Consider the following 15,350-nt stretch of genomic DNA (forward strand, 5'->3'; position numbering starts at 1 on the left):
GTTTCAAATTATTATGCAAATGACATTTTTTCTAAGATTTTCTGAATTGTCAACTCAACTGAGAGTCAGCATAATTTTCAAGTCTTTAACTGGTAGAGGATCATGTAAATGTGGTTGAAAAAATCTCCCAGTGACAACGGTATTTTTTTCAAAAATAAATATAGTAAAAACCGCAAAATCTACTGTTCCAAATTATTATGCAACTCATCGTTTCAACACATTTAAAAGCTTGTAATTAACTGAAAATGTTCATATGTTGAATTTGTAGCATTAGGAGGTCATATTTACTGAAATCAAAAGCTATTTCAATCCAAAAAGTATTAACAGGTCAAGTTATATTTTACCATAGGAGCCCTTCTTTGATAGCAGCTTCAAAATTCTTAAATCCATTAAACTTGTGAGTTTTTGGACAGTTTCTGCTTGGATTTGTTTGCAGGATGTCAGAATAACCTCCCAGAGCTGCCGTTTGGATGAAAACTGCCTCCCACCCTCATAGATGTTTTTTTTTGTTGAGGCTCCAAAAGTTCTCAATAGGGTTGAGGTCAGGGAAGGATGGGGTGGGTCCACATCATGAGTTTCTCTCCTTTTTTGCCCATAGCAGCCAGTGATGCAGAGGTATTCTTTACAGCAGGACATGGTGCGTTGTCATGCATGAAGATGATTTTGTTCGGGAAAACACGGCTCTTCTTTGTGTACCATAGAAGACAGTGGTCAGTCAGAAACTCCACATATTTTTCAAAGGTCATTTTCACACCTTCAGGGAGCCTAAAAGGGCCTAATGGGGCCGACCAGCTCTCTCCCCATGATTCTGGCCCAAAACATGACTCCGCCACCTCTTTACTGACGTCACAGCCTTGTTGGGACATTGTGGTCATTCACCAACCATTCACTACTCATTGATTACTCACATTGATTTGACCATCCAGGATTACACAGCACTCATTAGTGAACAAGACTGTTTGAAAATGAGTCTTCATGTATTTCTGAGCCACTGCAGCCGTTTCTGTTCATCAGCTTCAATTAACAGTTTAGGGGAGGCCCGGATAGAAGGTTTATGCACAATTGCAGCCTCTGGAGGGTCCTACACCTTGATGTTCGGGAGACTCCAGAGACGCCAGCAGCTTCAAATACCTGTATGCTGCTTTGTAGCATCTGTTCTCTTAATCTGATGTGTTTGTCTGGCAGAAACCGTCCATATTGTGCCTTTATCTGCACAAACCTGAGTGTGCTCTGAATCATCCACAAATATCTTATCAGTATGATGACTACGCTTAATCTTTCATGAAATATCGAAGGTTTTCATACCTAGACCAAGGCATTCAACTATTTCACACTTTTCATCAGCAGAAAGACCCTTTTTTCTTTACCATATTGCTTGAAAATGATGATCTGCATAATAAAGTGGAACACCCTTTTTCAGTAGTTTTTCCCTTAACTGGGCTTAACCTGAAAACTAATCATCCCAGGTCTCTAAGATTAATGTCAGTGATTCAAAGAGCTCCGAGACACAATACCATCTATGAGTTTTATTAAAAAAATTAAAAAAAAGTTTTACCTTTTTGACACAAAAATACAATTTGCTTATTAATTTGGAACGCAGTGTAATAGCAAAGAATGGGCGTGGGGTGAGAAGGTATACAGACGGATATGATGGGATCGTAGTGGCGCAGGAAGAGTGGATGGATGTTACTGTTGGATAAAGATGGATGTTAATGTTACAACACAAGACAACTCTTCCAGGGGACAGTAGAGGTGTGAGTGTTGATGTATTTACCCAAATAATGACTTGCTCCTCTTATTTTCATTGGAAAATTGTAGGACATAGGCGGGAGATAATGGAGTCACAGGGGTGGGGATAATAGCTCTATCACCAGATACATTACATTATGCACCACATTTAGAGTTCATTAAAAAATCTTGCCCTCAAATATGTATATTATATTATGTCGTGGTGAAGGCAATTGGATCCTGCTGAAGGGGGCAGGGACACAGACACTATATTGTTGCACATGTCACTTGCAGAGCTACCGAGACTTTCCATACCTCATAACTGCTCTTTTATTGTGTTTTAATTATTATTTTTATCATTTTTATTTGTATTTATTATTTTTTATTGTTTTTTATCTTTTGTAAATTTAGCTTCGGTAACGCGTTATATTAAGGTGTGCTCGTTGAGTATTAATAAGGTTTCAATAAGCATTAATAATAAGCTTGTAACGTATTAACACGCTGCTTATTATACTTTTATCTGTTAACATACTACTAGGCCATTAATAATACGCCTATTCATGGCCAACCCTTAACCTAACCCTAAAATAAGTACTAATGCTTATTAATACTTAATGAGCACACCTTAAAGGGGCTAGATGCAAGTTGCACATTTTATACTCACTACTGCCACCTCAGGTCATATGTGTAACTGCAGGTTCTATATTAAGCTCGTGCATGACGGCACTTCAGACCTGAATTAACACCTTTTTGAGAGACAGTGCAGGATTTTAGAGGCAGTTGTGGTGAACAGGTCTGGGCTCATTCTACACATTAGGACATGGAACATGTAGGGGGAGGAAAATACTTAGTTGTAACATTTTTAAACTCCGTATAGTCTCTTCAATCTAAAGCGACACCTTTAGCTCATATATAGTTTGTTCTATGTTTGTTTATTCTTTATTTGCATGTCCTTACAATGTCTCATGTTGTGTCATTCCCACTAAATAAATTCTCTTTTCACTGGACTTTGCTATTCAACACATTAAACATACCTTTTTAGTTAATGCAGCCACTCTTCCATGGAAAACCAATTTATGATGTACTTCGTAAGTTATTTGGCATCATTATTTTATTCATATTTTTACAACAAAAAGCAGTAAGAGTAATTGCAATATTCTGTATTCACATTTAGTGAGGATTTATACAATTTGGCTAAACTGCCCTGAACTCTGAAAGTTAGTATCGGCATCAGCCGGCCCTGATATATTTGTATATATATATATATATATTGATTATTTGCATATTTGTTGATGGTGGAAAATCGCAATTTAAGTTGAAACCATTAGGCACTCAAACAAGAAACCAGTCACCCATTCACACAGTATACACACACACTGGAGGTGTGAAGTGTCTTGTTCAAGGACACAACTACATGGTGTAGCTGGGATTCAAACTCCCAACCCTCCGATCATGATTCAACCTCCTCTACCTGCGCCACCGTCGCCTTTAATACAGCACTAGTGTAATGTTATTACAGATCATGACAGTGCTTCCCAACTTGGTGTGGGAGGTGCAAATGAGAAGTACTTCAAGATAGACATTTATTTTGCATGTAGTCATGATGCAGTACAAAAGGTCACTAAGAGAAGATTTTCTCTAGGCAGCTTTCACTGCAGCAAAGAGGAAAATAAACTAAAAAAAAATACTTACAGTTTCATATATATATATTCTATATTCTATGCAACAGTGTGGGCTAGAATATGGAGCAATGACTAATTCAATTTATTTTTCTGTAGATATAAGTATAAAACAATATGCTCTGCATTGCTTCCTACAAATGAGAAGTTTTACTGGTTTGTATGTTCTTTAAGTAAAAGTACATCCAACCAGACTCAAAATTCTCAAAAACTCGTCTCACTCATGAAAGTCACACTGCAATTGCTCACAAGCCTATCCGCCCATTGCTAATCACACGTCTAATAACATTTGATAAAATGACCTGAGGCTGGAACCAGGGAATATTGTGTTGTTGGGCCACAGCATTAAGGGCTGTGATTATTGATGACTTGATTATATCATTTTAATGCACCGGTCATTAGAAATAGCAGATAATCATCTGGTATCTCTTTAAATTAAGGGGCGCTCGTTAAGTATTAATAAGGTATTAATAAGCAATAGTAATGTGTTCAGGGTTAGGGGTCAGACTTAGGGTAACATGGTTGTTAATAGGAGCAGCTTATTAACATCTATACAAGCAAATTACTAATGGCCTACTAATACATAATGGTAGAAAAAGCAGCTTAATAATATCTTTACAAGCATATTATTCAGTGAATAGTAATTATTAATGCTTGGACATTGAGGAGGTGGACAGTTTCGAGTACCTGGGTGTTCACCTCAACAATAAACTGGACTGGTCCCACAACACCAACTCCCTGTACAAGAAGGGCCAAAGTCGCCTTCACCTTCTGAGGAGACTGAGGTCGTTCGGAGTGAGCAGGCCTCTGCTCAGGACTTTTTATGACTCTGTGGTAGCCCCTGCTCTCCACTACGCTGCCGTGTGCTGGGCCCCGGGCAGCACAGAGCGGGACAAGAACAGACTGAACAAAGCTGGTCAGGAGGGCCAGCTCCGTCCTGGGCTGCCCCCTGGACTCTGTGGAGGAGGTGAGTGACAGGAGGGTAGTAGCCAAGCTCACCTCCATCATGGACAACACCTCCCACCCACTGCACGGGACTGTAGAGGAGCTGAGCAGCTCTCTCAGTGGCAGACTGAGACACCCTCAGTGCAGGACGGAGCGCTACTGCAAAGCCTTCATCCCCACTACTGTCAGACTGTACAATAAGACTGTGAAGTAACATGTGCAATAATCTCTGTATCAGCTGCACTTTATTAACTCTGAGTGATCTTCTTGAACGCCGACTGTAACAAGTGAATTTCTCCTTTGTGAGATCAATAAAGGATTATCTTATCTTATCTTATCTTATTTTCTTATCTTATCTTATCTTATCTTATCTTATCTTATCTTATCTTATCTTATCTTATCTTATCTTATCTTATCTTATCTTATCTTATCTTATCTTATCTTATCTTATCTTATCTTATCTTATCGTATCTTATCGTATCTTATCGTATCTTATCTTATTAATACCTTATTACTTAACAAGCATCCCTCTTCATTAAATCTGTGTACCCTGTACTAAGTTAAAATACAATCATAACACATTTAAATTCAATGAATCACATTTAATTAAATTTAAATGCAAAAATGATTAGGGATAACATTGGGCCATTCTTTAAAATATTTGTTTTATTTATTTATTTGAGCAGTATACATTCTGCTCAAAAGGAGTGAGCCGAAGCAAGAAGCTTCTGAGCGCCTACCCCCAAATTCAGTGCAATAAAAAAAAAGAACAGTACAGACGGAACTGTTTTGAAACGTTAAAAGAAACGTATTCAAGTTTCCTCTAGTATGGCCCTGCTGGAGAACCCTTGAACATGAAGAGTGATCTCTGTAATTATTTTAGAGCATTCTTTATCTGTGCAACAGACTTGCACAAAACGGGGGCGTTAGTGTAACAGTAAAATAATTATAAACACTTTTTTTTAGTCAGCCTTTGTATGTCTGCGTTAACCAAAAGTGAAGCATTTCCCCCTCTTTGTCAGAGCGTGTATCTCTCTCGTCTCTCGTGAGTCCACATTAGCGAGGTGCTTGGGAACTGACTCAGTGCCTCCAGCAAATATTTTCATCAAACATCATTAACATCAAAGTCGCACTCGCTCTCTCCCACACAATCAAGCTCAGCCTCCAGTCAGATCCGATGCACATTTGTAAGAGCCCAGTTTCAATTGAACACCTCAATATAAGTCTCGTGTAGGATTAGACCACGTGCACTTCCACGCTAAAAACTGCTATTTTACGTACATTTTCCACAATGTGTGTTTTTCTGCAGTCGCCGGGGTAATTGGTAGCTTCTTCTTCATTCGGATCATGGCTAATGCTGTAATTATGTACCACACTGAGCCATTATTAATGCATCACTGGAAATTATATTTGCGTTGATGACAACAAGAAGAAAAAAAGGCACTGCACTTCTTATTGTTGCCATTGGTAATGTAGGAGGCCACACGGCAAAAGCTATGTGGGTGATTTAATAACTAGGTAGAGTCCTTACCATTTTCATAATAAAGATGGGGGCCGTGTGAGATGGTGATCTTTTGACCAGCAAATACACAATCTCTCTGAGTGGAATCTGCAGGCACTGTATCTGTGGTCCATAGATCTGCATGAGCGTATTTGTGTACGACTGTATTCACTCAGTGAGCTTTTTGAATGGACTCGAGAGGTTGCAACATTAGCACTGTGTTTTGAGGCTGAGGATCTGTAAATTACCCTGAAATACTATCGTGCTTTGACAATGAATGAAGCAGTAGCTATTTTGCCACATGATTTAAGTCACTTTGGCATTTCATTAAAGGTCACATACCTGTTTTTTTTGTTTGGTTTCATTATTTGTAAAGGTAACATTTTTTGTTGTGTCCAAGCTTTTCATTAACACATTGCTACCTTCATAGTTCTTCACAGGGATGTGATTACAAACATGTTTCACAATTTCCAGGGTCACTGTAACAATAACTAGCCTGCGAGTTATTGAGCCAGAGAAAATGCTTCCAAATTAGCTTGTCTTTGTCAGGACAGTCCTTTTTTTTCTTTTCTTTCTGTCTTTTTTCTCTTCTTAATTTGCTTTACTGAACTGTGTTTGATTCAAAATGCCATTGTATAAAAACGTTTCTTTGGTTGACAATATGTTTGGTTTGTTATTAATGTGTTGATGCACATGTGTTGATGCATATACCTTTTCAACAACTCAGAGTATTCAGACTTTATTCAAATACTTAATTCCTTTTACATTATACATATTGTATGTTTATTTTTAGGTGGGATTTGTATAGCCCAGTCCCTGAAGATCCCACATGACCACAAGCCTTCAAACTTTGACAAAATCATCCGTCTGCTTCTGGAGACTCGCTACGCCAGGGCTGTCATCCTGTTCGCGTCAGATGAAGATATCAGGTCTGAAACACACAACAATGAGCCACACAAACTATACTGACCATATAATAATTACTGGAGTATAAACATTCTTCAAGAATGACTGTTGACTGTCAAAACTGTTCCTTAACATGCTCTACGCCCATATGTAACGTTTCACTGACTGTGTGGGACAGCCAGTGTTAAGAACATTCTTATTTTCTTTAGTTTAGTTTATTTGTTTATTTGAGCAGTTAACATCTGCCTCAAAAGGAGTGGGCCGAAGCAAAAGCATGTAAGCGCCCACCCCAAAATCATTATCTGTTCATATCACAATAGTACAAAGGAACATATTACAAAGTACATAGCACAAGGAATCTAGGAACACAGCATGCGCACGTACACATATACACATATACACATCCACATCCACATCCACATCCACATCCACATACACATACAGTTATTAGTTATAGTTACTTCTCCACAAAAGCAACTACATTGGTAACTGAGTTACAGTAAGGCCTCTTTCACACCGCACGCTAAGCTCAGAGCCGAGCGCCCTTTGCGGCCGAATTATCTCGCGGCGAGCGGCATGTACTCATACTGCCACGGAGCGGGGGCGAAGCGCCTAGAGTAGTATTGGACTCAAAACAACTCCTCGTGGTTCATTCTATAATAATAATAATAGGAATACAACTGATAGGTCTCCTTAAAGTGCAAAATGTGTTTTAAGCACAAATTAAAAAAAAAAATGAAAATGTATTACATGGAAAAGGATGTTAACACTCCTAAAGTTATATTTAAGTATATTTCCTTATGCATTCCAAGCATACGATTTGATAGACTTGAAATTGCTTTATAAAAGTGATTTTTGCTAATTTTTGTGTTGAAATCTGCTTCGCTGCACAGCCACCTCGGCGTGCTGTCTGTACACATAAGAGCTTTCCCATCTGCACAACAGGACGCGACTTGAAGTGCAGCTTATGAATGATGGTGCAGACTGTTTCGCTCGTCAATTCGTTCATGAATTCTCATGCGGTGTGAAAGAGGCGTAAGATAAAAGTAACTTGTTACTGGACAAAGTAATTACTAAGTTACAAAAAATACTGCCCAAAAAAGCGCTCATTTGGCTTGTTGGAGCAAACATAAGCCTGTTTTAGCCACAAAATCACTCTCAGCTCTCAGAACTAGTCAGTGGTTGAACCAGAGCTCATCCTGACAGCAAACTCAGAGGCAGCAGCTGCAGCTAGCGAATGCGCTGCAGTAAAACATTTGCTCCGACAACTTTAAGCAGTAGATGATGGCCAAACAACACATTCGTAAACGCACTATGATATCAGGACATATGCAGATGTCAGTACCTGTCGCAGCTCCTGCACTTCACTTCTGTTGTCACCAGCTTTAAATCCTTCCAAACGAGTCATCAAATAATGAAATATATTTGTAAAACAGTTCAAGTGTCTGGCTAAGTTGGCTCCAGTGTTAGGAAAGACAACAGCTGACTGTGTGGGGCTTAAACCAATAAAGGTGTCAGACACACTTTTCACCTCCTCTGATTGGTCACTTGTGCAGTCAATCACTCTGTCTGCCAACTAGTGTCACTCTTGCTCTTTCTCACGTCCTTTCTGCGAGCCATGATAAATAACTACCTCCGTTACTTAGACAGAAACGGGAATGACATTCTCACGGAGGAAATAATAATTAATTAGATGACTTGTTACTGGAAAATCGCCTGTATTCTCAACCCGGGGGAAAGCCCACTCATATGTCTGTGTTTATGTTGTTTACAGAGGTGTACTGAATGCGACCAAAAGAGCAGAGCAGCTTGGACATTTTCTGTGGATTGGCTCAGACAGCTGGGGTGCCAAAAACAGCCCCATCCACGAGCTCGAGGAGGCCGCTGTGGGCGCTGTGACCATTTTGCCCAAGAGAGCCACCATCAACGGTCAGTCCTCTCACTTCAATCATCCTTGCATAAAGCACAGCATTGCATTTCAGTCAGGAACATACAACGTAATATTCTTTTCTGATTGCAAAGAACTAGTCAAAAACAGATTACCCGGGAGAACATTGGCTCCTTTGATTGTACCTGTGATGACACCAAACTACACCAAAGTCTTTACCATCATCATTCTACAAGAAAGCTACTATTAACACTGTCTGCTGAAATTGAATATCTTCTTTAAACTTTTTATTAAATAATAGATTTTTATTAATTCATTCTTTACTCAAACAAGCTAATTTTTTCACATTTTGTTGTGAGACAATTTTTCATCTGAGGTGGTTGTGAGGGGTATGAAAAGCTGTTTTACATTAACTCAAGGGAGATAGTTCAGTGTCTTTTCCCACAGTTACATTTGTGACATTTCTTTAGTTTTATCATATCCACCGTTCTGACAAAACACTGACAGAGAGCAACAACTCAATGTGTGTTCATGTCATACGCATAAGTAATATCGTAAGTTGAATAACAATCAACAAGGCACTACAGCAAAAATAATATGGCATCTTGAAGCCTAATCATTTAAAACTGGTTGAGATCATTCCTGCAGGTGTCACATACTTTTGTATGAGAGTCTCATTGGGTGAATTTTTGAAGATGCCATCCATGTGATTAGTATTAAATACAAATGATACATTGAGCCACAAAGTAAGTAAAAAAAAAAAATTGTTAAACTAGGTAAAAATAACTATAGAGTCTAAACAGGGGCTGCTGCAGGAGGTGAGAGTGCCCCCTGTGGCCAAGAACCCCTGCTGCGTCTGCAGATCCCCACTGTGAGGAATATGCCTCCCATGGCTAATTACATCTTCTCGTGTGTCTCTGGCATTCAGCATTGGCTTTATACACAATGCAGTGTGAAGACACCCTATATATACATATATATATATATATATATATATATATATATATATATAAGTTCTTAGTTTCAACAACAGTAACTCTGAAGAACTGTTGCCATAGTTTCCTTGTTACAAATCTTGAGTCCAGTGCAGACGATAAAAATAATATTAATAGACTACGTCTCCTCACTTCTCTCCATTAGCCATAATAACCACGTTCGAGGGGGAAATCATGGCGGATTTGCAGACTTCTCTTACCCAGCTCTGACGTAGCAGACGTAGCAGAGCTCATGTGACGTGTAGTTCGGTCGTAGCCGCGCCCGCACCATTAGCTCTAATGCTAACGGCCTGTCAATCAATTCCTGCCATCAATAGTATACGAGATTTCAAAAATGTTCCTTACGAAAACCAACCTGGTCCCTGTGATTGTGCCTAACCCAGCGTTTTCACAGGAAGAATATCTAGCTGTAGAAAGTTTAGGAAAATTAGGCACCAGGCCTTACAGTTGTTTTCAACGTGTTATGGAAGATTAGCTTGTTCTGCCGCCCCTGTGTGGAGGTACTGCAGCTATGTCGGCCCCTAGCGTCATGGTCGTAAGGCAGTGCAACCAGCAGACATTGTCCAGACAAATGTCGGTATTTTGCTGTTGTTAAGCATTAGTAAATATTGCAGTACAGTAACAGGCTTTAGTACTCAGATAGAATAATATTTGTGTCATGTTGGTTTAGTCTGCTGGTAGGCTATTAAACAGGAAAACCTCACAGACCTCCAGTCTGTGGTTTAGAATACTGATTCCTTCACCAGTAAAACACTTGCCTACATCTTTTATGTCTGTAATTGCATTGGATCTTAAATGGCTCTTACTGTAGGTTTTGGAACATTATTTTAGTATGGGATTTAATATGATTCATGTGTGTTCATTGCACAACAAAGGTTGTCACAGTTTGGGCAAAACTGCAGCATGCGTTAAAGGGGCTGGATGCAAGTTTGCCATTTGATACTCACTACTGCCATCTCAGGTCATACGTGTAACTGCACCTTCTATATTAAGCTCGTGCATGGCGGCACTTCGGACCCGAATTAACACCTTTTTGAGTGACAGTGCAGGATTTTAGAGGCAGTTGTGGTGAACAGGTCTGGGCTCATTCTACACATTAGGACATGGCTGGAACATGTAGGAGAGGAGAATACATTATTTCAACATTTTTAAACTCTGTATAGTTCCTTTAATTCAGGAGGAGATGAGGATCTTTCGCTGTTACAACACATTGTTTGAATTTTGATGGACTATCTGATAATATAACAATATGATAATGACTAATGACATTTTTCACAACAGGATGCAATTCAAAAAAATATACACTGTATGTTTTTGTCCAATAAAAATGTCAAATATGTACAAGAAAACATGCAGCAACATATACAGTACATTACCTTAGTTCACCCTAACATTTTAGTTCGAGCTCTTGGGTGTAAGACTTGCATTCTGCTGCTGCTGCTGCATGTTTAAATCATGATTGGTCTCCTCCAAGATGGATGTTCTCATGCACGAATTAATGTGAGAAAAACCCTTGAAAAAATATGCGCCCATCACCCAACCTGTGTGCTCTCTTTAATCTCACTCAGAATACCAAATGGAGGACACTTTTATTATGTATGAAAGATAGAGAACTCAAATACTTTGGAAGGAATGTTCCAATGTTCTCGTGTTAGCTAATGTCTATCCTCAAAAACGGTAGTTACCCTGCTGCATGTGTTCACTCAGCAAAGCAGTGACCGACTCCTCACCATCCACTGCAGGACTGCTCCAGGAGGTCATTTATACATTTTTTTGACCATATAATGGATATAGCTAATGTGCACTTCATTAATATCAATTGTAACTTGTAACCTTTTTATTTATCTATGGTGTAACATTTAATCGCAATATACTTCACGCTTCTGTACCTTCTGGCAACATCATTGCACACCTAGTTAAAGTTAAACAGACCTTATGAAATGTATCACCTGTATTCCTTCAGTGGTTATTAAGTCATGCCTGATCACTGTATAGCCAAATGACACATAATCAGTGTAATGGAAATACAGGAATAACCCATAAACAGCCCTCAACCTAACGGTTCTAAATTAAGATAATCTATTGTTCCGTTGTCATTTGGGACAGTGTGCCAGCTTATTCTACAAATTGGGATAATTAGTGTGAAGGGACTACACGCTGCAAATTAAGAAGAGATTAGTGATCATGCACCATTGCGTTTGCAGTCAACATCTCGTGTTGTTAAGTACCTGACTGTGGCCAGATGTTGTTGCAATCAGCATGATATTCTGTGTATGGCGAATGAGATCAGTGAAAAAAACGTTGGTTACATTACATTATGTTAACATGACTTTGCTCAGTTATTCTTGACATGTCAATTAAATAAGAACACCAGCTTTTTGCCTATACAATTATGTTTGGAATAAAGTCATTGCGATTCAAACAGTGCTACAATTCAATTAGGCTACAACAGCTACGCCAAATGCAAAAAACGTTTCCTTTTCCACACGTGAAATCCATTAAAAATGTATGTGTTTATTTATTTCGTTTAAAGGACTAGTTTTCATTGGCAGTCCCCATAGGCATCCCTAAAGATAACAGTACAACAATGTAATAGAACAACATATTTACACAACACATACACATCCATATCCCGCAAAAATCCAACAACCCAGGTTTCAGTGTTTTTTGGCATTCATTTTAAAAGACTGAAATGACGTGGCCTGTCTTATTGAGGCACTGTGTTCGAGTGATGGGAGACTGTTAAGAAGAACACAGCCCGGCTGAATGCTCCTGAGAGGGGATCGTGCAGTCCCCTCTGGTGGTGCCTCTGATGCTTCAGTTGGATTGGGGATTGGCACTAAACTGTGCACAATTTTATAAACTGAACACATTTGGTGAAACTTTAGTAGATTGTCCAAGATGAGGTTCTGTGTTTCTGTAGGATGTGACAATTGTGGAAAGGATTTCTATGTACGACTTGGTTGACTTGTGTGTGTTGAACTATGGTAAATACTTCTAGCTACTGTCCTAAAATGAAAATGTTAGAGTGGGCATTGAGGAGATTTTCAGAGAATAACGTAGCTACAGTTTTTTATTTTTTCTTCTTTTATTAGACAGCTGCGCCAGGATGTGATCTTGAGTTCATTTGTTTGCAACGTTGCCTGGGTTTTCAGCATTTGTGAAGGCAACATTGGTAAAAAACAATTATGGACTCTTTGCAGTAAAAAAAATCCACCTATCCCCACAAAAACACGGCAAGAGGTACAAAAGTATATAGCAAAATTGTGGAGCACAGAAACCACAAATGCAGTTTGCAAAAAAAAAAAAATTCAGCTGTACTGAGAGAGAGGGAGGTTGCTGCCTGTTTACACGTCACCATCTTACACTGGTCACAGATAGAGGGCAGGATGTTAATTTACAGGTTGAATAAAATTGGCCCGAATTTAGAACCCTGCGGAACACCAGGCTCCTTGATTTATGGCTCTTAACCATTACAAATTGGGAGCGGCCAGATAAGTAGGACATGATGAGTTGACTAAAATCACCAGTAGCCTGTAGGCTAATTTACATTTGTTGTCCCACACTCCCAATCTCATTCATCCTAGCCTATTGTACATGTTTTTAGTTGTTTATGACTCTTGTTTTATTTTGAGAAGGGCAGTTGTAAGGTGATACACAAATAACATTTGATTGATTGATTGATTGATTGATTGATGGATTGATTGATTGATTGATTGATTGATTGATTGATTGATTGATTGATTGATTGATTGATTGATTGATTGATTGATTGATTGATTGATTGAGCACTTCTATAACTTCTACTATAACTACTATACTATGAAAACTAAGTGACACACAGGTTGATTAAAGTCAGCTAAATACTGTGTTTATCCTCACAGAAACATGTGTGATAAAAAAAAAAGTTCAACTTACAAAAAGCGCTGTTTCTTGTTTGATATATGTTGTTTCTTGTTCACTGTACATGTTAGAATGTAAGTGTGCATAGAAGCAGTAAGAAAAAGGGACCTGTTCATTCTTGTTCAGGTTAGAGAAGTTCAAAAGGTTTGATTCTGATGTCTTTTTATTTTGATGTAAGGCTAATTGTGACCCACTCGTGGCCATTCTTTGTTTAAAAAAAAAAAAAAATCTCTCTGAAATTGGTTGAGGTTGAGCTGTCCTTTATTGTAGTGCTGAAGGGACATTTTCGTCGTCGTGACACAAATAAGAGATGTATGTTTTGCATGACTTCATTTATGGTGTACCTTAGATGCCTGGTAGGGATGGGAAGGTATGAGATTTTGACACAAAAAAAATTGCGTGAAATTGCGTGTTTTATATTTAAAAAGTAAAAACAGGGTTTGCATTCAACAAACAGGGTTTGTTCATCGTACATTTGTAACTGGTTATGTCTTTACATGCTGCTAAGGATCAATAAAGTGTACTATTATGAACAAATGAATAACTTATTATCCAAAATAACACTTTAAACAAAGGGATATTTTTTCCCCACTACTACTTTTCCCATCACTTCAGTCACAGACGGAGTTCGCTGATGCTCTAATCACTGTTTGTTCGATGTCTGCACAAAAACTTCCAAAGGCAGCTTGGCTTGCCATTATAATTTGCTGCTTGATTTCTTACTAAAGTAGTCTCTGCATTCAACTTCATATCATATTCCTAGAGAGTAAAGAATAGTTATGCTATCTCCCTATGCAATGCATCAAATCATTGTTTGGGGAGACTTTAGTGGAGTAGTGCGTAGGTTTAGGATGAAAATCAGTCCGTCTTTGATGAGCATTTGGCAAAGGAAGGCTGTGTGTCTTCTGAAAAATAAAACGTAAAACAGTAATGTCTAGTGCGCGTCTGATAAACGATTGACTGGATGATGGACAATCCAAAGCACAAAGCTAACAGGTTAGTGTAATGTGAGCTAAAGCACTAAACAGCTGCTTTTTAGCTTTTAACGCGACAGATCCAAACAAAGCTTCATCTCAGTGGCAGCGATCATGTTCACGGAGGACAGTGACTTTGTACTCTGCTGCTACGGGCCGTGTTCAACAGGCTGACGGCCGAGAGAGAGAGGGAGCGGGACTGTGCCGTGGTGTCAGGTGAGGAGCAGCGGAGGAGAAAGGGACTGCGGAGCGCAACTTTTTTTAAAACAAGCATTTTTAATACCGTCAGACAGGGAATCCTCATGGTAGTGATACCGTAGCATTTTAATACCACGGTATACCTTGAAACCGGTTACCGTCCCATCCCTAATGCCTGGGGATGCCATGCACACAGACCACTACCCAGGGCACTCCTGTCACACTATAGTCCTTAGCTGTTGATGTCTGAACTGAGATGTGACAAACATCAGAGACAAGGGGAAAGGGGTCCGTGCATTGTTCGTTCAATCAATTTTCAATTTGAAAACAACAATGAAACGCAGAAATATCTGCTATGAGCATTTTTCATTTCATAAAATGAAACAAAATCAATCAGAATGGCACGTATTTTAAAATTATACTAAAATTATACTTAAAAGGAAAAAGGAAAATTGAAATCATAGGCTCAGAGCGTGATATGATGAAGCATGAAGTGAGAAGCACTCTAAATTGCCTTGTGTATGAATTGTGCTCTACAAATAAACTTGCCTTGCCTTTTGTTTTAGCGATTTGCGTAAGCCGGAAGTTCGGCTGTACAGCTCATAAGGTCTGATCTGAAACACTGGGCTCCTC

At 38.9% G+C, this 15,350-nt stretch overlaps 1 protein-coding gene across 2 annotated transcripts in view; it reads left to right on the forward strand.

The window, feature by feature from the left end:
* Positions 1-15,350, forward strand: part of grm7 (glutamate metabotropic receptor 7) — a 197,320-nt gene that overhangs the window by 97,691 nt on the left and 84,279 nt on the right. For both annotated transcript variants that reach the window (XM_079578333.1, XM_079578332.1), the window contains exons 3-4: positions 6,647-6,782; positions 8,534-8,688. In XM_079578333.1, the coding sequence (XP_079434459.1) occupies positions 6,647-6,782; positions 8,534-8,688 (291 nt within the window). The remainder of the gene's footprint in view (positions 1-6,646; positions 6,783-8,533; positions 8,689-15,350) is intronic.

Source organism: Gobius niger (assembly GCF_951799975.1).
Source record: "Gobius niger genome assembly, chromosome: 20".
Classification (NCBI taxonomy): domain Eukaryota; kingdom Metazoa; phylum Chordata; class Actinopteri; order Gobiiformes; family Gobiidae; genus Gobius; species Gobius niger.